Genomic DNA, 27,373 nt, shown 5'->3' with positions numbered 1-27,373 from the left:
CCCAGCCCTTTCCCCCAGCCCCCACGAGCCCACCTCCGGTCTTGGCAGTTTGGAAACAGTTTTGGAGGCCCCAGGCGCACGCCGCGGCCGCCGCGGCTCGGAGGGTAGCCCCAGCCGCGGGAGGTAGAGCCCGGGGAGACCCCCCCTCCCCCGCCAGCCAAGCCCCCCACCTAAGTCCCAGCAGAATAAATAAATTAAAAGGCCTTCCCCCGGGGAGGGGGGAGGCAGTGTGGGAGCGCGCGAGTGAGGGGTGGGGGGCCGCTGGGGCCCGGGGCTTTGGCGGCGCAGCTGCCGCCGCCGGGAGAGTGCCTGGGGAAGCGGCGAGGAAGGAGAGGGGAGGAGGAAGAGGAGGAGGAGGAGGAAGAGGAGGAGGGTGAGCGCTCGGGTCGGGCTCCTTAGCGGTGTATTGTGGGATGTGCGGCTACTGGGAGCCGAGCCTCCGCCGCCAGCCGCCTCCCGGGCAGCAGCAGCAGCAGCAGCAGCAGCGGCGGCGGCGGCAGCAGCTCCGGGCCCGGCAGCCGCGGCGGCGGCGCCCCCCCCTCCCGGCCCCCCGTCCGGCCGCCCCGGCCTCGGCTCCCGCGGGGGACACCATGTACTGGCTGGCGGCGCAGGGAGGCCGGCGCCCGGCGGGGATGTAAGCGCGGCTCGGGGAGGGAGAGGCCGCGGTCGGCAGCCGGGCGGCCCGAGCCCCCGGCCCCGGCCCCGGCCCGGGCTCCGGCCGAGCGGGCGGGCGGGCGGGCGGCGCCAGGCCTGCCGCGAGCCCAGCGCGCGAGCCGGGCCGAGCGAGCGAGCGAGCGCCACGCCGGGCGGCCGGGAGGCAGGACGGGCACCATGGGCCGGAGCCCGCGTCCTCCGGACGCCCCGGGCCCCGCCAGCACGCACCGGGGGCCCCCGGGAGCCCCTCGCTGCCGCCCCGAGACGGTGGCCGAGCGGGCGGGCGCCGAATTCTCCCGGAAGGGTTATTCTCTCGCTCTATTCTTATTTTGGGGGGAGCCAGCGAGACAGCTCCTTTTGGGGCGCGCTGGTAAGGTGGGAGGGGGTGGGGGCTGGACGATTTGATTCTTTCGCGTGTGTGTAGAAGCGGCCGCCGCCGCCGCCGCCGCCGCGGCGGAGACGACAACAACTTGCTCGTTTTCAGGTTGGGTTAACGGCATGGAGAACAGTCACCCCCCCCACCACCACCACCAGCAGCCCCCGCCGCAGCCCGGCCCTTCGGGCGAGAGGAGGAACCACCATTGGAGAAGTTACAAGTTGATGATTGACCCGGCTCTGAAAAAGGGGCATCATAAACTGTACCGCTACGATGGGCAGCATTTCAGCCTGGCGGTGAGTAGCCGGCGCGCCTCCCCGCCGCCCCCACCCACCACCAGCCGTGCCCGGGGCGGAGGGAAAGGGGTCCGAGCTGCCCAGGGACCCCCCCTTCCGACCACGGGGCCAACTGTCAGCCGGGTCCCCAGTCCTGGAGTTTGACAAGTGCCTGGAGAAGGGGGGGGGGGGGGCGTCTGCCTCTGCCCCTGGGGAGTGGGACCAGCCCTCCCATTCCGCCCCGCCCCCCCCCCCCCCCCATTCCTCCCCACAGATGTCCAGCAACCGCCCGGTGGAAATTGTCGAAGATCCCCGGGTCGTTGGGATCTGGACCAAAAACAAGGAGCTGGAGCTGTCGGTGCCCAAATTCAAGGTAGGACCCCTCCCCCCCCCCCCCCCCCCCGACCCCACGGTCTCTCCCCGCCTCCCCAGTCCCCGAGTTCGAAAATAACGCCAGTTCTGCCGGAGCCTAGCCTGGTTCTGAGTTCCCGCCGTCCATGGCCAGGGAAGTTTTGGCGGGGAGGGGGAGATGGCAGCGAGAGGGGTGTCCTCTCTCAGCTACTGTAAACAGAATAACATTCAGTGAAACTGTAATCAAGGATCTGATACAGTGTCCTGCCGGCCCAGCTGGGGGCTCCGGGTCCCCACCTGGCTCCTGCTAGCCCCCGAAGCTTGGCCTAGGGACCCACCCCCCTTCTCAGTCTTGTGGCTTAAGAGGGGACAACTTCATAGACCAAGGTTTCGCCCCTGACCCGGCTGAAGGGAGAGGAGGCCAGAATGGGGGGTGGGGAAAGAGAAACTGTTTCTTTTTCCCCTTTCCTTTCGAACCCAGAGGACTTCCACGTTCCAAACGATTTAATCCTCCGCTTCCCGGGCCCGCCCGCGTGCATTTTTTTTTTCAAAAAAAAATTATTTTTTAACCTTCATTGTTTTCATCGGGCACGCGAGTGGGGAATGTTGTGTTTCCCTTCGGTTTCAATGTTCTCCAAACTCCCTTCCCCCTCGTCCCTGCCAGATCGATGAGTTCTACGTGGGCCCGGTGCCTCCGAAGCAGGTGACATTTGCCAAGCTGAATGATAACATCCGAGAAAACTTCCTGAGGGACATGTGCAAGAAGTATGGGGAGGTGGAGGAGGTGGAGATTTTGTACAACCCTAAGACCAAGAAGCACTTGGGCATTGCCAAGGTGGTCTTTGCCACGGTCAGGGGAGCCAAAGAGGCGGTTCAGCACCTGCATAGCACTTCGGTCATGGGCAATATCATCCACGTGGAGCTGGACACTAAAGGTGAGTGGAGACCCACTTGGGACAAACTGCGATGGAGGGGCAGTGAGACCTGTCACTACGACTCCTTTCCCTCCCAGAGCCCCTCTTGCAGTGTTAGGGACCCCCCCAACAGCCCTTTTTTTTTTTTTTTTTTTTGCCCCCTCCTGAGGATAGAGTCACATGGAGCTAAATGTGTTGTCTGTTGCTAGGAGACAGGCTATAATTTACTAAATGTGCTGTCCTTGGCTACTGCATGTACCCCTAGGGACCACCCAGAGGCTTCCCCACCACTGACACCCCTGCGGGCCCCTCCTGGAGCCCTAGTGGCCTGGGTTTAGGCAGTCTCCAGTGTTGCCATCTGTGTTAGGGGAAGAGGCAGGGTTTGTTTATTTGTGGGAGCTGAGAGGGAGCCACTAGAATGCCTTTAAATACATATAGAGTAGGTCCTTCAACTAAAAAGGGAATCCTCCAAGGATCCAGGGTCCCCCCCCTCCCCCATGCTGCCCCTTCCTTCTGGAGTGGGAACCAATCTGGGCTCAGAGTGTGGTTTCATTGATAATGTTCTGATAGAGCTGGGCGGGCTGCTGTGGGTGCTCAAGGGTTGACACTGTGCCTTCCCTCCTCTCTCTTAAAGAGACAGCAGCACCTCCCATGCGCCGGGAATCCCGCTATGTGCTCACTCTGAGCTCACTGCTGGCAGAGTGGGGCTGGGGAAGTCACCCTTCCTTCCTTACATTCCTGGGAGGCTTCTTCTCGACCGGATGGAGGGGCTTGCAAGACTCTAGGGCATCCCCCAAAGTTTGCCTGTGGCCTCTCTAGGGAAGTTCCCACCCATATGAAAGAAGGTGCTGGGTGCCCCAGGACCAACCTGCCCTGTGACTGGGCAGGCACTGTTGGGTCCAGTGCTTCTTGAGGTTTTCTGGGAGACACTGTCTGGGAAAGCTTAGGTGGCCAGCTTCCAGGAGTTTTGTGAGCATGGTGTTTAGAGGCAAATGGCACACCAAACCCAAACAGGAAAATCTAAACCTTTCTTGTGCTTTCAACGATGAATACATATTGACTAGGTCTCTAAGACCTTGCTGGGGGCTGTGGAGGGATGCTGGAACTGGGTGGGCACCGTTATCCCACAAACTCTTGCCAAGCCCATATCTAGTTCTGAGTTTCCTCAGGGCACAAGCCTGGGTTCCTGTCTCTGTCAGGGGAGTACAGACCCTTCAAACTCTACACATCCCTTGTGTGGCTGCAGTCTCATTTCTCCCTGAGAACTGAATGTGGAACTTTCTTCCCTGTCATATGCCCATTTTAAGGAGCAGCCAGCTCTTCCCAAAATTTCATTTCTGAAAAAAAAGGAAGAAAAAAAAAAAAAAGTGGGAGGCCCTCAGAGACTGCCAACTAACTTTGTATTTCAAGAAAGAGACCAGCAAAGTGTAAAGTGTAGCTCAAGGAATGTGCCTCCTTTGCATATGTAAGCAGCTGCCTCAGAGGGCTCTATAAATATCAATAATCTGGGGCCCCAGGGTCTATAGAGGCCTCTCTCTGCTGATGGGGGAGGGTTACCAGACAGGGCCCAGTGGGACCAGCCCGGCAGAGCTGGGGAGGCCTGGTCAGCCAGGTCAGCGGAGGAGGCCCATGGAGTTCACAGTAACGTGGTACTAGACTGTGTTTTACAAACTCTGCTGGTCACCTGGCCTCAGATAGTTAACAATAAAGTGAACTGTCACCTCTGTGTCACTGGGTCTCTCCACCTGCTACAGGCTCTGGCTGTTAAGTGGGAAAACCTGACTCTTTTTTCAGGTGCTATGGCTCAAGTGACAGGGAGAGGCTCTGTGTTGGAGGTGGAGTTTCTGTTTTGGGGGGAGTCCCGGCCCCACAGAGGATTAAATTCTGAATCTTAGGGTCAGAAAAATCATACAGGTGAGCAGCTTGGTTGAACAGATCGGACTCCTCAGTGAGGTACAGAGAGGTGGTTCCCCGGTCAGGGTCACAAAGCTTCTCAGGCTTGGGGGGTCTCAGGCGCCAGGGGCCCATAAGCCAACCTGTGGGGTCTGCCCCATCCTGGAGCCTCCCTCAATCCTCCCTCCCTTGCGCTTCCCACAGGGGAAACCCGCATGCGGTTCTACGAACTGTTGGTCACGGGCCGATACACACCCCAGACCCTCCCAGTGGGTGAGCTGGACGCTGTCTCTCCGATCGTGAATGAGACCCTGCAGGTGGGTTTATTACCATTCAGTACCCTCCCCCCCACATACTCACACTCATCACCAGCTTCTGATGGGCCCTTCGCCCCCATTCACCATCTCTAGCGTTGGACGCCAGAGCCTAGGAGGCAGAGGAGCCTGGCCTTGTCCAGCCTGGGATTCCCACAGACCCACAGCCTACTTAGGGCTTCGTGTTAATGCTGAAACATTGCTGTGTCTGATGTCCTGGGCACTGCTCTAGCCCTGCCCCCAGAAAGCAGACCTCAGTGGTCCCTATTCCCAGAGCGAGACTGACGTGACTCCTTACCCAACCACTGCCTCCTACCTAGGCCACCCTCACACAGGGAGATTCTCAATCCAAGCCTTCCCTGGCATCAACTCACCTACCCTCAGGAGTAGCTTTTCCAGAACGCAGCCTTCACCGACTTGCTGGTCAGCTAGGTTATTCATTAGGCACTTTTACCCGTGTCACACGCCTTAACTCCTAAAACATTGGGAGACCAGAGGGAACAGGACCCTTGGCCACCCCCTCACTCCCCAAACTATAGTTCTCCCTGCTGGAAGATCCTTGATTTCTGACAGTCTGAGACGGGAAGGAAATCCCAGTTTAAATCAAGACGTCAGGATCTTCTCTCTGCTTTAAGGATTAGAAAAAACCCTCAAGGTTCTTTGGGGATAGCTGGCTATCCTATGATTAGAGAAAAGTTAGGACAACCCAGAAGCTCCTCTTCGATCTCCTGCCCCTCCCCCCCCTTCTTCCACCATGCTGCAGTTCTAGAGTGACCAGCTTGGCTCTGGGATCCCCAGAGTGTAGAGGGAAAACAGCCCCCATCCATTGCATGCAGCCCCCTCCAGCAACCCCACTTGTCTCTCCCTCTCTCTCTCTAGCTGTCAGATGCTCTGAAGCGCCTCAAGGATGGTAGTCTGTCTGCAGGCTGTGGCTCCGGCTCCTCCTCGGTCACCCCCAATAGTGGTGGGACACCCTTCTCGCAGGACACGGCGTACTCCAGCAGCCGCCTGGACACCCCCAACTCCTACGGACAGGGCACACCGCTCACGCCACGTCTGGGCACCCCCTTCTCGCAGGACTCCAGCTACTCCAGCCGCCAGCCCACACCCTCCTACCTCTTCAGCCAGGACCCCACGGTGACCTTCAAGGCCCGGCGCCACGAAAGCAAGTTCACAGATGCCTACAACCGCCGCCACGAGCATCATTATGTCCACAACTCCTGTGCGGTCACCGCGGTGGCCGGGGCCCCAGCTGCCTTCAGGGGCTCCGTGGACCTCCCGTTTGGGGCAGTCAGCAGCAGCGGGGGCAGCAGTGGCCCTCCATTCAAGGCCCAGCCACAGGATTCGGCCACGTTCGCCCACACTCCACCGCCTGCCCAAGCAACCCCCGCTCCTGGAGTCACGTTCAAGTCGGCTTTCTCTCCGTATCAGACCCCTGTGCCCCCTTTCCCCCCACCCCCTGAGGAGCCCACCACCACAACCACCTTTGGGGCCCGTGAGAGTGGGGAATTCCGGAGAGCACCTGCGCCCCCACCCCTGCCACCCACCGAACCCCTGACCAAGGAGAAGCCAGGCACACCGCCCGGCCCACCGCCCCCTGATGCCAACAGCATGGAGCTGGGTGGCCGGCCGACCTTTGGCTGGAGCCCTGAGCCTTGTGACAGTCCAGGCACACCTACGCTGGAGTCCTCACCTGCGGGGCTGGAGAAGCCCCACGACAGCCTGGATTCACGCATAGAGATGCTGCTGAAGGAACAGCGCACCAAGCTGCCCTTCCTTCGAGAGCAGGACTCGGATACGGAGCTGCAGATGGAGGGCAGCCCCATCTCCTCCTCCTCCTCCCAGCTCTCCCCACTGGCCCCCTTTGGCACCAACTCCCAGCCAGGCTTTCGAGGCCCCACGCCACCCTCCTCACGCCCCTCCAGCACCGGCCTGGAGGATATCAGCCCCACGCCGCTACCCGACTCAGACGAGGATGATGAGCTTGACCTGGGCGTGGGGCCCCGCCCCCCTCCGGAGCCAGGCCCCCCGGACCCTTCTGGTCTTCTGGGCCAGACAACTGAGGTAGCCTTGGACCTGGCTGGAGACAGGACCCCAACCTCAGAGAAGATGGATGAGGTACCACCATGTCTGTCCACCTCTGTCTTGGATTGGTTTTGTCTATCTTGTGTCTCCCTTTCCTCCTTTGAAACGTTATCCCCTCAGGACAATTAGCTAAAACACAGAAGTAACAGGGTTAGGGCAGCTAAAATAACCGGTCAAATACAGAGAATAAAAAGCCAATGCAAAAAGCACCAGGGGCTGTGACTGAGCAGCTGCTTTGGCTCTGAGCAACCTAGCAGCCATAGAGAGAAGGGAAACATGACCTAGTTCTGTTGCTCTCCTGTTAGGTATGGGAAGTTAAGACTTTTCCTAGGGATCAATTCTGACTTGAGCTTCTTTGGTAGGAGTTTGCCGAGACCCCAGATAGTATGGACTATGGTAATGGTTCTGGATCCCCTTGTCTGTTGGGTCGCCTGAGGGTGATCAGGGCTGATCCTGACACTCGGGCATATTTGGGGGGAGGGATTAGCCAGAGCATTCTGCTAGGCTAGGCCAGATGGGAGCTCTGGAGCACTGTCTCCTAGAACCTGGTGCCCTCTGAAGAGAGGAAGCCATGGTGGGCAGGGAGGGCATTGAATTTTCCCTTAGCTTTTCCTCTGTTTCCAGGAGTCGGGACTTAAGGGTTAGCCTAGGGGGAAGGCCACAGCCAGAAACAGGCAAAACTGACCATTCTCCAGCCTCTCCTCAGCCATAGATCTTTATCTGGGGTCTTATTACCCAAATCTCCAGCCTCTGGGTTGGGGTGGGGGCTGCTGTGTGCTACAATCCCTTGGAGGGACGGATTAGGTCATCTTCCTTGGCTCTGCTCCTCCCCACTCCTGGTCCAGGCACCTGTCCTGGTCCTCCTGAAGACCTGTGTTGGATCCTGCGTGCCCAGCGGGCATGAGCAGCCAGGGGCTTAGACAGAGCTCTGTGCCCTTGTGGGCGGCAGGAGGGAGGGTCCCCCCTTCCCAGGCCCTTTGATTAGGCAGGTTTGGCTGCCTCGGGGAGGAACAGAGAGGAACTTGGCCTGCCCTGGAGGGGACTGCAGGTGGCCGGGGCTCCAGGGGGCCTCCAGGCAGTTCTGGGGAAGTGGTTTCTGGTGCCAAGGGGTCCGGGCAGGAGGAGTTGACAGGTGTGCAGAGGTGGGGGGCTGGCAGCCCTGCCATCTTTTCTTCCCTTCCTCTCTGCTGCCTGGGCTTGGGGGATGTCTACCATGCTGACAGAATGGTCCGGGACTGGGAATCCCAGGGTAGACGGAGGGACTGGGCTCTCCCATCATGTCACTGTAGGGAAGCGGGAGACTGAAGCCGAAGAGAGATGGGGTCGGGATGCCCCTAGATCTTAGCGGTAGTAAGACCGAAGTACAGATAACCTCCAGGCTGGCCCTCGGGAGCCCCCTGCCGGCAGCCTGGAGAGCAGCACCCGGACTCCTCCAGACTGAACCTGGAGGGAGTCCCAGCTAGCTCAGGCTGAAGACTCCGGAGACAGAGCAGGGGCACCACTGAGGGAGATTCCCTTTCTTCACAGAAGCTGGTGGTTAAAAGTTCAGGCTCCAGTCCGTGAGCCTGGAAACCCAGCTCTGTCGCTTACTGGTTATGTGACCTTGGGTAAGGCACTTTCCTTCTCTGAGTCTCAGTTTCATCGCCTGTGAAATGGGACGGTGAAAGTACCTGCCTCACACGGTCTTCGGCTTAACTGAGGTGCCCGCAAGGGAAGCTCCCGGTACCGCGCGCGCGCGCGCGCGGGCTGGTGCTGAGCAGTGTGCGCTCGGCTAGTTCCCGCTGGTTCTCACCCCCACCCGCTGGCGCCGGAGGGGCGGAGGGAGGGGCAGAGCCCAGGGCTGGAGCGTAGGATCCCGGGTCTCCTTGTGATTGGCTGGCCGCGATGCCGGGTTAACCCTCTATGTGCTGCGCTCGCCTCGCTGGGCGCTGTCCGGGACTGATCTCCCGGGCGCTGTCCCAGAGTATCGGGCTGAGCCTGCCAGTCCCTCCTGCTGCATGTGCGTGCGGACCTTTAGAGAGAGAGAGAGAGAGAGAGAGAGAGAGAGAGTGTGTGTGTGTGTGTGTGTGTGTGTGTGTGTAGTGGGGGTCTAGCAAAATCCTGAGCTTCCTACTGCTGCTGAAAGTTTAGTATTCCTCTTCTCCCCGCGGGCGCTCCCCCCCATTTCCCTTTGAGGACTCCCTCACCTGAAGATCTGACCTCTGACCTTACAGCCTGTACAGACCGCACCCCCTCAGCCTTCAAATGCATTCCCTGTCTGTGGCAGCCTACAAACGCTCTTGTCACCTTACCGAGATCTTCTAGGGCAGGGCCTGAGCCACCCTCTCACCTCTTGTCCGGACACAAAAGCCTGGGGGTGACGTAACTCTCCTCTCCCCACCCCTGCTCTGCCTTCTCACTCCAACCCTACCAGGTACACCCCAATGCCTCCTTCCAGTTCCAGGCCTGTGTCCCAATGTAAAGGGGCCCTTGCCCATTTCGGAGCTGGGGTCATCCTTGGCTTCCTCACTGTTTGCCTGGTACAGTGAATGTTCCTGGATCCCATTCGGCAGGCATCCTGAGCTTGAGTCCCAGCCTTATTTCTGACCGGCTGTGCCTCCTGGGCCAGTGGCTTTTGGCTCTGTTTCGTCACTTGTCAGAAGGGATTGGAGTAGAGCCCCACCTTGCAAGGCTACAGTGCTGATGTGAAACAAGGTGTTGTGCAGTCTCAAGACCAGATGAAAGATTAACTAAGGAAAATAAAAAGACATACCTCCTATTTATGCAGCCTTAAAACTGCTAACTCTCCTTGCTCAAATGTCGCCCTTGCCACTGGGCCCTCTTTGCAGCAGTGAGGACAGCAGGCTGACTGGGAGCCTAACTGGTTTGAATCCTGACTCCATCTCTTATTGGCTCTGTGGCCTTGGGCAAGTTACTTAAGCTTTCTGTGCTCCAATTTCCTTGGTAAAAGAACGGCCTTAGAAAGATACCGAGCATGTAGGAAGCACTATAGAAGTGTTAATTATTAGTATTCTCCAATTACAAATTGAAATAGAATCTCTCAAGCTGACATGGAATCTGTTTCCCTTTTTACACCCTGTCCCCCTCCCCAGCTTTCTTTTCCTCCAAGGTGGGCTCTATATTTCTCCTCTTCATCCTGGTTTTCCTGTGTCTCTTCCCTCTAGAAACTTAGCTCCACAAGAGCAAGAATTGAGTCTGTCTTGTTCAATGCTGTGTCCCCAGCACCTAGGACAGTGCCTGGCACACAGCAGGTGCTAAGCAAGTGTTTACTGAATGAATGAATGAATGAATGAATGAATCCTCCTAAACCAACTGGCAGGTATTAAGATGCCCATAATGCAGATGGGGAAACTGAGGCTTAGCAAGGTTAAGTGACTCCCCAAAGCCACATGGTCCCAAAGCCACATGGTCCAGAAGGGAGGGGACTAGGACCCAAACTGCAGAATCCGTGTTGCTCATTAGTCTTGCAAAAGGCTTCTCGAGCTTTCTGGTGTTTGGAAGGGACTCTAGGAGCCAGCTTGGCCTCCCAGGCACAGCCTCACCGCTCTCCCCGGCTCTCCCCACAGGGCCAGCAGTCCTCGGGTGAGGACATGGAAATCTCGGACGATGAGATGCCCTCAGCCCCCATCACCAGCGCCGACTGCCCCAAACCCATGGTGGTGACCCCAGGGGCGGCAGCTGTGGCAGCCCCCTCTGTGCTGGCTCCGACGCTGCCGCTGCCCCCACCCCCCGGCTTCCCGCCGCTGCCCCCACCCCCGCCGCCGCCCCCACCACAGCCAGGCTTCCCCATGCCCCCGCCTCTGCCGCCTCCCCCGCCCCCCCCGCCCCCCGCCCACCCAGCTGTGACGGTGCCCCCCCCACCCCTGCCAGCGCCCCCCCCTGGTGTCCCACCCCCACCCATCCTACCACCGCTGCCGCCCTTCCCTCCAGGGCTGTTTCCCGTGATGCAGGTGGACATGAGCCACGTGCTGGGTGGCCAGTGGGGCGGCATGCCCATGTCCTTCCAGATGCAAACGCAGATGCTGAGCCGTCTGATGACTGGCCAGGGCGCCTGCCCCTACCCGCCCTTCATGGCCGCTGCTGCCGCGGCCGCCTCAGCCGGGCTGCAGTTTGTCAACCTGCCGCCCTACCGGGGCCCGTTCTCCCTGAGCAACAGCGGACCGGGCCGCGGGCAGCCCTGGCCACCGCTACCCAAGTTTGACCCATCAGTGCCGCCACCAGGCTACGTGCCACGCCAGGAGGACCCACACAAGGCCACTGTGGATGGCGTCCTGCTGGTGGTGCTCAAAGAGCTGAAGGCCATCATGAAGCGTGACCTGAACCGCAAGATGGTGGAGGTGGTGGCTTTCCGCGCCTTCGACGAGTGGTGGGACAAGAAGGAGCGGATGGCCAAGGTAGGCAACGGGTGCGGGGTGCCCCTGGGCAGCGGCAGGCACGCTCTCTTCCCCCGAGGGACACTGATCCCCGTAACCCCCGAGTAGGCAAGCGTGAGTGTTACCTTCTAAAGCTTGTGTGTCCATGACGCGGATGTGTCCTTGCCGCATGTAGCCTGCTCTGCAGGCGAGGAGGTTGAAGTTCAGTGAGACGGAGTTGGGTGCTGGGAATGTTCGGCGGGCACGAAGCCCAGCCGACTTGGTGGGAAGGAAGTGCCAGTTACTGTGTGGCTGTCACTGTTGAGGGAAGGCAGGCTGCTTAGGGAGGGCCACCCACTGGGGAGGTGGGGGTCCACCGGCAGCACCGTAACCATGGTGACAGTCCCCTCCTCTCTCACACCCCAGGCCTCTCTGACCCCAGTGAAGTCAGGCGAGCACAAGGACGAGGACAGGCCAAAGCCCAAGGACCGCATCGCCTCATGCCTGCTGGAGTCGTGGGGCAAGGGCGAGGGCCTGGGCTATGAGGGCCTCGGCCTGGGCATCGGGCTGCGCGGGGCCATCCGCCTGCCCTCCTTCAAGGTCAAGAGGAAGGAGCCGCCGGACACAGCCTCTTCTGGTGACCAGAAGCGCCTGCGGCCCTCAACCTCTGTGGATGAGGAAGATGAAGGTATGTGTGCCCCCTCACGTGGCGCTGGGCTCTCCCGTTTCCCCAGCCCAGTTCGGACACCCCTCTCTCCCCTCAGAGTCAGAGCGAGAACGGGACCGGGATATGGCGGACGCCCCTTGTGAGCTTGCCAAGCGGGACCCCAAGGGCGTAGGCGTGCGGCGCCGGCCAGCCCGGCCGCTGGAGCTGGACAGTGGCGGGGAGGAGGATGAGAAGGAGTCACTGTCGGTGTCCTCATCGTCATCGGCGTCCTCATCCTCGGGCTCCTCCACGACCTCACCCTCATCCTCGGCCTCCGACAAGGAGGAGCGGGAAAGCACTGAGGAGGAAGAGGAGGGGGAGGAGGAGGAGGAGGAGGAGGAGGAGGATGAAGAGGAGGAAGAGGAGGAGGAGGAGGAAGGCCCCAGGAGCCAGGTCTCCTCCTCCTCGACCTCATCCACATCAGATAAGGTACCTTCAGGTTGGGGAGGCCTGGGGTGCTGGGCCAGGTGAGGGGGGCCCTTCTGCTCAGCCTGACCTCCCCTCTCCCTCCCCCTCCCCCAGGATGATGACGCTGAAGACAGCGATGAGCAGGAGGAGTCTGAGAATGAGGACGAGGACATAGCCCTGTCAGAGGCGAGTGAGAAGGAAGAAGGGGACTCGGACGGAGGTGAGCGGTGTGGACGGTGTGGACCGAGGCACCTGGTCTGCCCCAGGGCCCCCGTGCAGAGACCAGAGCCCGAGCAACTTTCAGCAGTACTTTTGGGGCAAGATTTCTTGTCTTTGAAATGTGAGCTCATTAAAACATGCACAGGACTCGCCCTACGATTCCATTTGTACGCAATGTCCAGAACAGGTCCCTCCACAGAGACAGAAAGTAAGCTAGTGGTTGCTTGGGTCTGGGGATGGGAGGCTGGAGGGGCGATAGCTAAAGGTGTTGGGTCTCTTCTTGAGCTCATGAGAGTGATTTGGAACTAGAGATAGTTGTAATGTACTAAATACCACTGACTTATTCACTTTAAAATGGTTCGTTTTATGCTATGCGGATTTCGCCTCTGATTTCTTTTTTTTTTAATTTTTTCTTTTTAATGTTTATTTATTTTTGAGACAGAGACAGAGCATGAACGGGGGAGGGTCAGAGAGAGAGGGAGACACAGAATCCGAAGCAGGCTCCAGGCTCTGAGCTGTCAGCACAGAGCCCGACGCGGGGCTCGAACTCACGGACTGTGAGATCATGACCTGAGCCGAGGTCGATGCTTAACCAACTGAGCCACCCAGGCGCCCCTCGCCTCTGTTTTTTCTTTTTTTTTTTTAAATTTTTTTTTAACGTTTATTTTTTTGAGACAGAGAGAGACAGAGCATGAACAGGGGAGGAGCAGAGAGAGAGGGAGACACAGAATCCGAAACAGGCTCCAGGCTCTGAGCTGTCAGCACAGAGCCTGACGCGGGGCTCGAACTCACGGACCGAGAGATCATGACCTGAGCCGAAGTCGGACGTTTAACCGACCAAGCCACCCAGGCGCCCCGCCTCCGTTATTTTTTAAATGCTGACTAGTTAACACGCAGGCGCCCTTCCCCACCCCCCCACCCCCCCCACCCCCGCCCCCGCCCCGAGATATCAGGGCCGTGTTCAGCCTGGGCGCCATCAGTCTGAGATGTTTGGGGAAGCATCTAGCCGGAGCGCACAGCAGACGCTGAAGGGCTCATGCCTGTGTCCCCTGTGTCCCCTGCCCAGAGGAGACGGTGAGCATCGCCACGTCCAAGGCGGGAGCTGGGTCCTCCAGCGAGAGTTCTGAGTCTTCTGAGTTCGAATCAAGCTCCGAGTCCTCATCGTCATCCTCAGAGGATGAAGAGGAGCTGGTGGCAAGGGAGGAGGAGGAGGAAGAGGAGGAGGAGGAGGAGCAGGAGGAGGAGACCACAGCAGCAGACGAGAGTATGGCTCCTGCTGCTCCCGATGAGGACTTTGAGGATGTGGCCACGGGGGCACCTGTGACAGAGTCCTCGGTCATGGAAGGGGAGGTGGACATCGAGGCTGAGGACGGAGCTCCCGAGGAGCGGACTTCCGTGCTGGAAGAGCCCCCCTTGCCTGTGTGTGTCGAAGAGCTGGCAGGCTGCAAGGAGCCCTCGGAGGAGCCGGGCCTGAAGCAAGAAGGGGCCAGGTTGCTGTCTCCAGAGCCCCCTGCTGGAGAGACGGAGGCCCGGCCCCCGCCTTCCCCGGAACCTGCCCCAGGTAACACCTGCAGCCTGCAGCCCTTCCCCCCAACCCCCCCCTTCTCCCCCCCCCAACCCCCCCCTTCTCCCCCCCCCCCCCCCCCCCCCCCCGTTGAGGTGGTGGGGATGGAGGCAGGATGTCCTCACCGGCAGAATGAGCCCAGGCTCCTTTGGGTAATTTGTGTAACTTTCCCAAGCTTCAGGTTCCCCATCTGTAATGTGGGATCGGTGGTATGTCCCCCATGAGGTCGTGCGGGAGGGCAGAGTGAGATGACATAATGTGCCAGCACGGAGCCTGGCACCCAGCCGGAACTTCAGATAGCTGCCTGAGAGAACTGCTCCTGCCACCGTTCCTCAGTGCCACATTTCCCCACCGTTTGCTCCTTGGACCATTAGTCCTATGAGACGCTCTCAGAAAGGTGTGGCAGGGGTGGGGAGCAGGTGTATATGGTCATTTTAGTGACAGGCAGGTGGGGGAGGCTTGGGGTGCTGGGCCAGGTGAGAAGGGCCATGGACACAGCATTCTCTGCCACCTTGATGGAGCCACACAAAGCATATTAAAGGCTGTAACATACTGTCCAGTGGAACTTTCTGCAGTGATAGAAACGTTCTTTATCTGCTCTCTCCAATATCATAGCCATTAAATACAATGTTGCTAAGAGCACTTGAAATGTGGCAAGTGCCTACTGCCGAGCTGAATTTGTAATGTTATTTAATTAACTTAAACTTATGTAGCCACTGTGTGGTCAGTTCATCCTCGAATACATCCTTCGGGAAAGAAACCTATTTATACTTTGTTTAGTTCTGTATTGTTTGGCTACAGAACCTCAGGTTTTTGAATATTGCCATAGGTATGTATTAAGCCTATGTTGTGTCCCCAGTACTGTTTTAGGCACTGACAATACAACAGTGGCCAAACAGACAAAAGTATCTGCCTTCATGGAGCTTACATTCGAAGACAGGGTGATAAATGACAGTAGATAAGCTAGAAAATATATTATATGACGATGGAGATAAATGCTGGGAGAAAGGCACTGACAAGTCCTGCAGAAAAGGGACTTGTTGAATTTTATTCAATAGCAGAGCCCATTTTCTGGATCCATGGGACGTTCCCTGTTCACAAGAACACCATTCTAAGGATGTAATGCCAAAGGCTAAGAACCATATCTCCTACATCTTTAGCTTATCAAGCACCCACTGTGTGCCAGACATTGGGCTGGGCACTAAGAAGCCTTGAGTGGTTGAGTTGTGGGGGGACGGTCCCCACACTCACAGAATGCCAGGGGGCCCAGAGGGGTGTGAGGTCGGGTATCAAGCACAGAGCAGGGCAGCATAAATAGGGCACCACGAGATGTTTGACTCCAGTAATAACGGTCTGGTTTCTGCCCACCTCTCTGCAGAGGATGACCTGGAAGTGGCGCCCGAGTCCCCTACGCTGCTCTCCTTACCACTGCAGCCGCCACTGCCACCCCCTCGACCACCCCGGCCGCCTAGCCCACCGCCAGAGCCCGAGACCCCAGAGCCCCCACACCCACCCGTCCCTCTGGAGCCACCTCCCGAGGAGCAGCCCCCGCGTACTCCGGGTCTCTGTGGCAGCCTGGCCAAGTCACAGAGCACAGAGACGGTGCCGGCCACGCCAAGCGGGGAGCCCCCGCTGTCAGGGGGTAGCAGTGGCCTGTCACTGAGCTCCCCACAGGTGCCCGGCAGCCCCTTCTCCTACCCATCCCAGTCCCCCAGCTTGAGCAGCGGGGGCCTCCCGAGGACACCTGGTCGGGACTTCACCTTCACGCCCACCTTCCCTGAGCCCGGCGGACCTCTGCTCCTGCCTGTCTGTCCCCTCCCAGCTGGCCGGCGCGATGAGCGGTCTGGCCCCTTGACCTCCCCGGTGCTCCTGGAGACGGGCCTGCCTCTCCCCCTGCCCTTGCCCTTGCCCCTGCCCCTGGCATTGCCCGTCCCTGTCCTGCGGGCCCAGACGCGGGCCCCCACCCAGCTGCCGCCCCTGCTGCCTGCGCCCCTGGCCCCCTGCCCACCCCCTATCAAGAGGAAGCCGGGCAGGCCCCGGCGATCCCCGCCGGCTGTGCTCTCCTTGGATGGGCCCTTGGTCCGGCCACCAGGGGGGGCCACCCTCGGCAGAGACCTCCTGCTCCTGCCAGGCCAGCCACAGACCCCTGTCTTCCCCAGCACCCATGACCCCCGGGCCGTGACCCTGGACTTCCGGAACACGGGGATCCCGGCCCCTCCTCCCCCTCTGCCCCCCCAGCCTCCTCCGCCCCCACCTCCACCCCCTGTTGAGCCTACCAAGCTGCCCTTTAAGGAGCTAGAGAACCAGTGGCCCTCCGAGGCCATCCCTCCGGGCCCCCGTGGGCGCGATGAGGTCACCGAGGAGTTCATGGACCTGGCCAAGGTTCGGGGGCCCTGGCGCCGGCCGCCTAAAAAACGCCACGAGGACCTGGTGGCCTCAGCCTCGCCCGAGCTCTCACCACCACAGCCCCTCTTCCGGCCCCGGTCGGAGTTTGAGGAGATGACCATCCTGTACGACATCTGGAACGGTGGCATCGACGAGGAGGACATCCGCTTCCTGTGTGTCACTTACGAGCGGCTGCTACAGCAGGACAATGGCATGGACTGGCTCAACGACACACTCTGGGTCTACCATCCCTATATCCTAGACGACGCGGTGGGGTCCTTGCCTGCCTCTCTGGGCCCTGTCTCCCACGACACCCATGAAGGCAGTCGCCCAACTCCCCACCACCTACTGAGTGGCGTCTGCTGGCACCGTGCCAGGCTCCACATGGAGTCATCACTGGCACTTTTAAAACACCTTTTCTGTGCCAGGCCCGTCTCACCCCCAGAGTTAGCGGGTCTCGGGGCCAAACGTAGTGGCGTGATCGCACATCAGAGTAGCAGAGGCTGACGGAGGGCCAACTCCTCCTGGCCCCCCCATCACCTAATTTGATCTTCCCAACAGGTCAGTGAGGTGGGAGCTATTCTTCCCATTTCACTTATATGGAAACCAAGGCTCAGAGAGGTTAAGCGACCTGCCTAAAGTCACACAGCTCTGACGTAGCAGAGCTGGGATTTGAACCCAGGCAAATCTGGTTCCAGAGTCTGGGCTCTTAACCATGATGCTAATCCTGATAGTTGTGTTACCAGCACAGACAGAACCATCAAGTTGGAGCTGTCTTTATACCCCTTATAGCAAACTAGTTTACTGAGCACTTCCTCTGTTCCAGGAAGTCTGCTAAGCACCTGAACGTGTGTAATCATTCAGAGAAGCCTTGCTATTGCCCCAGTGCGCAGGTGGGAAACTGAGGCAGGAAGCAGATAAGAAATACACCCAGGACCGTGCAGTCAGGTACCCCTGACAAGAGTTCTGACCCTCAGTGGAGGTGGTGTAGGTGTGGGGGATGGAACCTCCTGGAAATTAGCCTGAGGGTAGAGAGGTCAGGCCCAGTGGGGCTGTCTCTGGAAGGACTGGGAGGGGCTTTTCAAGAATGTCCATGTGGCCCTTGACCCACACCCACCCACCAGCCTCTCTTCAGCTAAGAAAAAGAAACGGGACGATGGCATCCGTGAGCACGTGACGGGCTGTGCCCGCAGCGAGGGTTTCTACACCATCGACAAGAAGGACAAGCTCAGATACCTCAACAGCAGCCGCGCCAGCACCGATGAGCCCCCGACAGACACCCAGGTACTGCCCTCAGGTGCCTGGACACTGGAGCCTCCCAGGCTGCCGTGGGTGGGGACCTTCTGGAGGGGGGCGTACCAGGCGGCATGAGGGGTTGTGGGGACAGAGGGGCCGGCACAGGGGGCGTTAGGCGTTAATTCACCCGGGTACCCTGGTTGGAAAGGTGAGGCGAGGCTGGGAAGTGGGAGCCTCTGAGATTTTCATCAGGGATGTGAGCAGAGTGGAGTTGTGTTTCCAGAAGTTTCCTTCTCTCCTCTTTAAATTCAGCAAACGTCTCCTGAGTGCCTGCTGTGTTCCAGGCACTGTTCTGGGTCTACAGCAGTGAACAGAACAAAATCCTTTCCCTCACAGAACTTCCATTTTAGCGGGGAGGTGGGAAATGATCAAGCGAACAAATAAACATAGAATTCCAGGTGGGGAAAACAGGAGAGGAGGTTAGGGACTGGGGAGTCAGAGGGGTCACAGAAGGTGACAGTTGAGCCAGACCTGAATGAAGTAAAGAAATGAGCCACGTGAATAACTGGGAGAGGCCACAGAGAAGTAGAAAAAGGCTTCAGTAAAAAGTTAAAACAGGAGGGGAGCCTGGCTGGCTCAAGTCAGTAGAGCGTGCAGTTCTTGATCTCAGGGTTTTGAGTTTAAGCCCCATGTTAGGTGTGAGCCTACTTTATTAAAAAAATAATAATAAATAAAGGTTAGGGGCCTGGATGGCTCACTCAGTCGGTTAGGCGTCCGACTTCGGCTCAGGTCATGATCTCATGGCTCGTGGGTTTGAGTCCCGCATCAGGCTCTGTGTTGATAGCTCGGAGCCTGGAGCCTGCTTTGGATTCTGGGTCTCCCTCTTTCTCTGCCCCTCCCCTGCTCATGCTCTGTCTGTCTGTCTGTCTCTCTCTCTCAAAAATAAATAAACATTAAAAAAAAAAAACACGTTCTTTTAAAGTTAAAACAGGAGGGGGGATGGGGTGCCTGCATAGCTTAGTTGAACATCTGACTCTTGGTCTCAGCTCAGGTCTTGATCTCCGGGTCATGAGTTCAAGCCCTGCATTGGGCTCCACGCTGCGCATGAAGCCTACTTCAAAACAAAACAAGACAGGAGAGTGGGTCACTAAGTCTGGAAGTCATGCTTTTCAAGAATGACTTGAAGTCATGCACAGCGTGAACAGGATGTGCAAAGGCCCTGAGGTGGGGGGGGGGGGGCGGGGGGGACGGATCTCAGTGGTGTGAGAAAGGAAAGGAAAGACTAGCTGAGACCAGAGACAGAATAACAAGTCCTCAGGGCCCTGGAGGCTGTGGTGATGAGGTTAGATTTGTATTCTGTGTGTGACAGCCACATGAGGGCTTCCAGAGAGAAGGTGAGGGTGACGTGGCTCAGCCCACGATTTTCAAAGCTTACGCTGGCTGCTGTGTGGAAAGTTGACCCCAAGGGTCCACAGGGGAGACCGTGCACAGCTGCTACATTTCCCAGTCCAGACATTTGGGTAGGTTCAACTTGATTTGCTGTGAGAAAAAAGTGGATGTTTTTGAAAGAATAGTAGGAACAGTGGGATATCGGGAAGCCAAAAGGACAGCACTGGGGGCTGGATTGGCTGGAGGAGACCAAGGACCTGGCTGGGATGCAGCTGGGTCTGGCTTGGGGAACTAGGGAGCTGGATGCCAAGCTCTGAGGTGGGAAGCTTGCATTTTGGGGTTTGTGGAACATCCAGGGAGTGAGGTCTTTTAGGCAGTTCGATATACGGGTGCAGTAGAGAACTTGGGGCAGGGGAGAGACTTCCAGTCATCGGGATGGAAATGTTCATGGGAGGTCATGGCAAGGAAGCGCTCACCCAGGGAGAGGGCGTGAGGGCAGGAGGGCAGAGGACGAGGGTGGCCGAGGGAAGGAGGAGAAGGAAGGGTGCCAAGGAAAGAGCCATGATCTCGAAAGCCTGGGGAGGTCGGAGGGCCCGTGGTGAGAGCCACGGGGGACAGGGTGGAGGGACACGCACCGTCTCGTCTCCCGGAAGTGGAGTTCTTTCCAAGTCTTCTAGCTGGGACAGGAGAGACGGCAAGCGTGAAGGGAAAGTTGTGTTGTTCTCTGACCGGAGGCCGTTGAGGACGTTCACATTCTGGCAGGAAGGACCAGGGAAGAGGAGAGGGGCCAAGTAGGGATGGGACAGGCACGGCCAAGCCCAGAGCAAGGAGGCTGAGAAGGTGGGACGACAGGAACCCGGGGCTTAGGGTGTGATAGGGACCCCGGTCCCGGTGCCACGGTGAGCAGGGCGGTCCCACCCCTCCTGATCCGTCCCCCCGTGCCCCTCACAGGGCATGAGCATCCCGGCACAGCCACACGCCTCCACTCGGGCCGGCTCGGAGCGGCGTTCTGAACAGCGCCGCCTCCTGTCCTCCTTCACTGGCAGCTGTGACAGTGACCTGCTCAAGTTCAACCAGCTCAAGGTGAGGCCGGGCCCCACCCAGGGCCGCCGGGTGGCAGCGGGGCTGAGGCCAGGCCTTTCACCTCTCAGCTCCTTCCCTCCCCCAGTTCCGGAAGAAGAAGCTCAAATTCTGCAAGAGCCACATTCACGACTGGGGCCTGTTCGCCATGGAGCCCATCGCGGCTGACGAGATGGTCATTGAGTACGTGGGCCAGAACATCCGCCAGGTAGGCACCGCCCGGCAGGCTGGGAGCAGGGGTGGGAGCGGGCCGGGCCAGCCCCGACTGAGGCCTGCTCCCGGCCAGGTGATCGCGGACATGCGGGAAAAGCGTTATGAGGACGAGGGCATTGGCAGCAGCTACATGTTCCGGGTGGACCACGACACCATCATCGACGCCACCAAGTGCGGCAACTTTGCGCGCTTCATCAACCACAGCTGCAACGTGAGTGCCTGTGCGGAGGCCGCTGCTGCCCCTGCCGCTGTGCCCGAAGGACCCAGAAGCTTCTGGCACGGAATCGGCACGGCCTCCGTCCCAAGCTCTGGTTGCCCGAGGGTGATGGAGGCAGGGTGGGGGGGAGGCCTCGTTCGTACACCGCGTTTTGCTCCCCTGAGCTTCAGTTTTCCCTTCTGCAAAACGGCACGACGAGACTCGAGGTGCTCCGGAAGTAGTCCTCTCAGTTCACTCCGGAAGTAGTCCGCTCAGTTCACTCCGGAAGTAGTCCGCTCAGTTCACTCCGGAAGTAGTCCGCTCAGTTCACGTTTACCCGGTTCCTCCTCCGTGCTGGCCTTTTGCTGTGCCACCGGCGGTCAGGCTCGGCCCTCAGAGGCCTTCGGTCCCGGGGCGGTGCTGTCCAGCGGAACTCTGTGAGCGGCACAGCATCCGTAGTGGCCACTGTTGTGGTACCGGCTGCTCGTGGGGTTGAGCACTTAAAATGTGACCCCTGCCACTGAGGAACTGACTTTTGGTTTTTGGGGTTTTTTTTTAACTTATTTTTTAATGTTTGTTTATTTTTGAGAGAGACAGAGACAGAGACAGAGTGCAAGCAGGGGAGGGGCAGAGAGAGAGGGAGACACAGAATCGGAAGCAGGCTCCAGGCCCTGAGCTGTCAGCACTGAGCTCCTCGCAGGGCCCGAACCTGTGAACTGGGAGATCATGGCCTGAGCTGAAGTCAGACGCTCAACCGACTGAGCCACCCAGGCGCCCCCCGAGGAACTGAGTTTTTAATTTAATTGAGTTTAATTTTAACTTAAATAGTCTCGCGTGGCTAGTGGTGACAGTGGTGGATGGCACTGGTCCAGGGGGCAGTGAGTGTTGACAGCAAGGGGCGGTTCTCACGCCGAAGACAGGCACAGGGAGCTTCAAACAGGGGACAGGCTAGTTCCAGAGCAAATATGCCCAACTCTTGTTTCGAGTCATGACCTTGCTACTTAGCAAGTGACTGTAGGCTAGTTAGTTAACGTCTCAGTGCCTCGGTTTCCTGATCTGTAAAACAGGGATGGTAATGGTCCCTCCTTGTGGGTTGTTGGGAGAACCAATGAATTCTCTCTCTCTTTTTTTTAAATGTTTATCTATTTTTGAGAGAGAGAGAGAGACAGAGCTCGAGCAAGGGAGGGAGGGCAGAGAGGAAGAGGGAGACACAGAAACCGAAACAGGTGCCAGGCCCTGCGCTGTCAGCACAGATCCCAGTGCGGGGCTTGAACTCACAAACCGTGAGATCATGACCTGAGCCGAAGTCGGACGCTTAACCGACTGAGCCACCCAGGCACCCCAATGAGTTCCCTTTGACGCAGCGGACACAGCTAGCTCTCACGACTGTGACTGGAGCATCACTGGGGCCAGTAGGGACTTCCTCTTGCCTCCCTGTGGCACCTGAGGGTTAGGAGGGGATCACCCAGGTGGTAGTGAGTGGGGCAAGTGTTCCGTTCCATGAGGCCCTGAAGGGACAGCAAAGCGGACAGTAGGGATGGAGTAGGGGTTGAGAGGGCGGGTAAGAGAATGAGGTTGGCAGGCTTGGGGTGGCCAGATCACTCAGCCTTGCAGGCCGAGCTGAGAAGTTTCTCTAAAAGCCAAGCAAGCGGGCCACTGTCAGGTTTCGAGCCATGAGACCACTGGGTCTGCTCTTCCTTTGGGAAGATTTCCCTGGCTGCTGGGTCAGGAGTAGATTATCTCAGAGGACAGCGAGGTAGCGGGAGCTGCTGAGGTTCAGCCGAGTGATGAGAGAGACCTGGATGGGGCTGCAGCAGTGGAGGTGAAGGGCAGTAGACAGAATCAGTAGGTCCTTTGGAGGGAGAACCTTCTGGGCACAGCAGTGGGCCAGAGCCAGCCTCGGTGTAAGAAGGAGGTTTGAGAGACAGCTGCTTGGAGGCCTGGGCGCCCTACAGTTGAGGTTTGAGCTTACTGAGTCAAAAACGTCTCCAGGAGCTGCTGAAGGCAGATATCAAGCAGACACTTGGATTTCTGGGTCTGGAGCAGGGTCCAGCAATCCTTTTCTTTAAAAGGCCTGATAGTAAATATTTTTGGCTTTGTGTCCCAGACAATCTCTTAGCAACTCCTTAACTGCCATTGTAACAAAAGCAGCCTGTAGACAGTGTGTAAATGAATGGGTGTGGCTGTGTGCCAGGAAGACTCGACTTGCAGTAATAGGCAGCTGCCGGCCGGGGTTGGCTGACCCCTTCTCTGGAGCTCAGAAGTGAGGCCTGAGCTAGAAATACAAAAACTTGGAAGTCGCCTGTAGTGTAAATGGAAATCGCAGCCCTGGAGAATAATTTAGTATCATCACCATTGTCATCATTCTTATTTATTATCAGAGGCAAGGGTCCCTGTCACCCAGACAGGGGAGCCGGGGGCCTGGAGCAGGTGGCCAGTGGAAATGGGGGGCAAGACGCAAGTTAGTCAGGCTTTGAGCATGGAGCGTGGTCGGGTTTGGGGGGCCCGGGTCGGGTGCCTGGTGGATCATTGGCTCACCCTCCCCTCCCGCCCCACCCACAGCCCAACTGCTATGCCAAGGTGATCACGGTGGAGTCGCAGAAGAAGATCGTCATCTACTCAAAGCAGCACATCAACGTCAATGAGGAGATCACCTACGACTACAAGTTTCCCATCGAGGACGTCAAGATCCCCTGCCTGTGCGGCTCCGAGAACTGCCGGGGGACCCTCAACTAGGCCCCGCACCGGCGCCCCGCAGAAGGCCGCCCGTGCTGCCCTGGGGCTCCCGCGCGTGGAGCCCCCGGCCCCCGGGGCCCAGCCCCACCTCCCACCCCCATTTCAGGTGCTGTCCCCTACCCAGCGGCCATGTCAGGGCCTGGCGCCCCCAACACTACCCCCAGAACCCAGCGCAGCTCCAGCCCCTCAGTGGGAAAGGGCTTCTGTGTCTCTCGGCCCATGTCTCTTTGGTTTTTTTAAAATGCTCCCTTCAGGATTTTTGTTCAACTCCAGCGTAAACTTCTCTCTGTCTGTGTCTCTCGCTCTCCGTCTCTGTCTCTGTCCTTCTCTTTCCCGGTCAGCCTCTATCCACGAATGCTGCTATGTTGTTTTGTCTTCTCTTTACTCTCTTCCTCGTCGTAAGAAAAGACATTTTAACCGTTGAAATGTGAAGGCAGAATCAGAGAGCGGGGACCCCTGGCGGGGGCTGCAGAGGCCTCAGTATGGTGGCGTGTCGGCCCGCGTCCCGGAACCCCCGGGCCAGGGCGCTGGGCCAGGTGCTGCAGAGAGGAGGGGGGTCAGCCCCAGGCTGTGACCTCAGAACACTACGCAAGGCCCCCTCTCTGCTGGCAGCGACTCAGTGAGGAGAAGACACCCCCCCCTTCTGTTCCTTCCCCAGCAGCCTGGGGGCGCCATTTCCCCTAGCAGACCCTGGTGGAGCCAAGCTGGTCCCAGGCAGGGATTTCCCCTCTGGGCTCTCCCTGCCACCCCACACCCTGCCACCCCCAAAATCTTGGGTTCAATGTTTACTTTCTCATTCGAATGCCAGCAATGAGGGAGCCTCCCGGAGGCCCCAATGTGGGCGTGGGGGCACTGGGAAGGGTCCTGTCTACTCTCTCCTGCTCTCACCTCCCCCCCAGGGCAGGAGGAGGGCCTCCCAGGGCAGGCGGGTCCCCTAGTCCCGCCACTTCGGGTCTCTGACCAGATGCGTGTGGCATTTTTTTTTTTTTTTTTGTCTATAAGCTTCACCCGCTTGCCCCTGGCCCACACCCGAACTCACCCTGCCAGCAGCCCCCTCATCCCAAGGAGGCAAGAGCATATTTATTTTCAGAGTGAGATTATTCTCCCAGAGAAAGGAAAATCTTGGAGAAGATTTTTAAAGCTCAGATCTAAGTCTGACAGTTTTTTGTTTTTTATTTTTTAACTCCTTTTACCCTCTTCCCCATCATCCTCTTCAGGGTTTATTTCCATAGATTTTTTTTTTCTTGTGCGTGTATAAAATCAAAACGAAGGGAAGAAATAGGTTTTTGAAGTTCAGAACCAACTTCTGTATATAGGCTGCCATAAAGGACTTTTTCTCGGGAACATTGTTTCTTGTAGAAACATGTGGGGAGACTTTTTTGCTCATTTCTTTGTATTTCCAAAAATCTCTCTCTCTCTCTCTCTCTCTCTCTCTCTCTCTCTCTCACACACACACACACACACACACACAAAAGCAAGTCCCTCACACCCCAGAAAGCAGAGCAGGCATGTAAATAATTTCTGGAAAGTGACTGTTGTGACCAGGAGTCCTCACCAAGACGGGAGAGCTCCCAGCGGGGAAGCCCCCACCCTGCGGATGGATGCAGGCCCGGAGCCTCTGGTATCTCAGCTTGTGTCAAGCTTGTTATCATGTAAATTCTGTACAAAGAATTGTTATTTCTCTCTCTCTCTCTCTCTCTCTTTTTTTTTTTGTCGTTGGTGGTTTTGTTGTGTTCTTTTTTTTTTTTTTTTTTTTTTTTTAATTTCTTTACCCCATGCCCTCTCTGTTTGAGATTGTGCCCACCAGTTTCAAGGTCGAGGTCGATGAAATCGGGGGCATTAAGACACAGAGGAGGGACCTGGGCACAGCGGTGACCTTCTCTTCCGTTTGCGGTTTTCTGCCTAATTGTGCAACTGAGGAAATATTTATTTTTCACATGAGGAAATGTGTAGTTTGTAGAGATGGTTGATTTAAGTTACTTGTGCGGCCCCCAAGGGGCTGCCTTCATTCTCTCCCTTCTTCCCATAGAAGTGGAGGGGGATGTGAGGAAACCAGGCTTGGGGGCCACCCTCGTCCCTCACCCTGGCCTCACCTTGCCCAATGGGCCAGGGGCTGCACCCTCACCGGTACCCGGGAACCCCCCGCCCCACCCCAAAAATGGTTGGCCATATCCAGAAACGTGGCTCGCTTTTCTTTCGATGCCTTCATTTTCATTGAACAAATCTTTGCTTTTGAAAAGTTGGGGGTTCCTCCTTTTTGTTTTTTTTTCCTTGTCCCTCCCTCTCTGCCTCTCTCCTCCTGCAAAGAAGAGAACCCATAAGTTTTAGGGTTGTTTGTGCATATAGACTCTGTCATCCGTACGTAACTTGTTTTGAAGAGAAGTGTTTCCGTTGTGGGTGTGTCTTGTTGTAAATATTTGTTCATATTTTTGTGAATTCAATACTATGTACCATTGTATTATAGTAACTTTTATAAAGCAAACCATAAATATACTGACTTTTCTTACAGATACGCCGTCTCTCTTGCTCTCCTCTCTCCCTCTGCTCCTCCTCCTTCCTCTCTGATTAGGTACACCCTGCTCACACGGAGGTGGGCTGGCTGGGCTCACGAGGTACAAGGAGCTAAGTGTGGTGTGTTCCAGTCAGACCCGTGGTTCTTAAACTCTGAGCCTGTTAGGTGGATTCTGTGAACTGGGCCAAGTTATAGTCAGACCAGAACTTTTAATGCTTTGTCGGCTTGTTTGTTTTTCAGATTATTTATTTATTTTGAGAGAGAAAGCATGAGCCAGGGAGGAGCAGAAAGAGGGAGAGAGAGAATCCCAAGTAGGCTCTGCACTGTCGGCGCAGAGCCCAATGCGGGGCTTGAACTCACGAACCTTGGGATCATGACCTGAGCCGAAATCAAGTCGGACGCTTGGCCAACTGAGCCACCCAGGCGCCCCAAGTTGTTTTGTGTGTGTGTGTGTGTGTGTGTGTGTGTGTGTGTGTGTGCGTGTGTATGCGTGTGTGTGCGTGTGTGTGTTTGCTTTTTGTTTTCGTTTTGCCTTCAAGTTTTGTTTCTAGAACTTTAAAAATCTTAGGTATCTGACACTGCTAAAGGTTTGCAATTAGGAAGCAAGCTCAAATACCCTATTGCTATCACTGGAAGAAATTGGAAAACTGGTAGGTATCTCAAAAATGTGTAATATTCCCTTTAAGGAGATAGCCCTCTAGTTCGCCTTTGAGGGGAAAGGAACTAATAAAATAGTCACAAGCTGAGCAGCATGAAGTGTAGCCAGTGTTATGGTATCCCAGATCTTCTGTGCCCCGTGGGTCTCAACCCTGCCTGATCCAGTGGTGGGGTAGCCCAGGGGCCCGTGGAGAGTTTGTTAGATGATATCCACTTACCTGGGAGAAGGATGGACGCCAAACCTCAGCAGTAAGCAGCACGACTGAAAAAATGCCATACCTCACTCTTTACTAGAGAAATGCAAACAATACCACGAAATGGTCACTGTTGGCGAGGCCGGGGCAGGGGGCTTTCGTGCACCATTAGTGTAAGCTTAAATTGCCGCAAAGTTTAGGAGGAAAAATCAGATACAACCAGCTTCAAAGTGCACATAAACCTGCACATATGTTCCACTGTCTGCAATTGCGCCTGAAAGCCACAAGCAGACAACAATATGTACAAGGATGTTCTTTGCAGCCTCACTCGTGAGCAGAAGAAACGAAGGCGGGGGAGGGGTCCTCGGTGGCGGGCTGTTTTTCGGAAATGTACATCCGGACAGGTGAGCACCACTGAAGGTGGACTTTGGGGGGGGGTGGATGGAAAAGGCTGAGGGCGGAACTGAGCCAGGAAAGGAAAAGAGCACCTGCTGGCCATTCTTCTGTTCATTCACCGGCATCACTGAGCACCTACTATGTGTTAGACAGTCCTCTACGTGCTGGGGGTATAGGAGCAAAGAAAACACATTCCCTGTCTTTATGTGATTGTGTTCTTGTGAGTGATCCAAGCAGACATAAAGAATAAATGTGGTGGTGGTGTCTG

The 27,373-nt window shown here is 57.2% G+C and overlaps 1 protein-coding gene across 2 annotated transcripts; it reads left to right on the top strand.

Annotated features, from left to right (window-relative positions):
* Nucleotides 1-373: 373 nt before the first annotated feature.
* SETD1B (SET domain containing 1B, histone lysine methyltransferase) lies at nucleotides 374-25,856 on the top strand. Of its 2 annotated transcripts, none has more exons than XM_047827579.1 (17): nucleotides 374-634; nucleotides 1,139-1,326; nucleotides 1,580-1,678; nucleotides 2,321-2,591; nucleotides 4,668-4,780; nucleotides 5,657-6,895; nucleotides 10,429-11,256; nucleotides 11,641-11,902; nucleotides 11,979-12,349; nucleotides 12,443-12,548; nucleotides 13,614-14,108; nucleotides 15,490-16,749; nucleotides 17,614-17,780; nucleotides 20,073-20,204; nucleotides 20,290-20,409; nucleotides 20,488-20,625; nucleotides 23,173-25,856. In XM_047827579.1, exons 2-17 carry the CDS (start codon nucleotides 1,153-1,155, stop codon nucleotides 23,344-23,346), a joined length of 5,949 nt encoding a protein of 1,982 aa, XP_047683535.1. In that variant the 5' UTR covers nucleotides 374-634; nucleotides 1,139-1,152; the 3' UTR covers nucleotides 23,347-25,856. The 2 variants fall into 2 exon arrangements, with proteins under 2 accessions (XP_047683535.1, XP_047683534.1); XM_047827578.1 differs by lacking the exon at nucleotides 374-634 and adding an exon at nucleotides 850-1,024.
* The last annotated feature ends 1,517 nt before the right edge of the window (nucleotides 25,857-27,373 follow it).

The sequence above is a fragment of the Prionailurus viverrinus genome, chromosome D3 (assembly GCF_022837055.1).
Source record: "Prionailurus viverrinus isolate Anna chromosome D3, UM_Priviv_1.0, whole genome shotgun sequence".
NCBI lineage: Eukaryota > Metazoa > Chordata > Mammalia > Carnivora > Felidae > Prionailurus > Prionailurus viverrinus.
The sequence above is the reverse complement of the archived record's forward strand: the minus strand, read 5'-3'. Positions and strand labels throughout refer to the sequence as shown.

Coding starts and splice junctions, on each gene's coding strand:
- SETD1B (XM_047827579.1), top strand. CDS start 1,153: ATGGAGAACAGTCACCCCCCCCACCACCACCACCAGCAGCCCCCGCCG. Junction 14,109..15,489: donor TTCCCCGGAACCTGCCCCAG/GTAACACCTGCA, acceptor ACCTCTCTGCAG/AGGATGACCTGGAAGTGGCG. Junction 20,626..23,172: donor TCATCAACCACAGCTGCAAC/GTGAGTGCCTGT, acceptor CCCCACCCACAG/CCCAACTGCTATGCCAAGGT.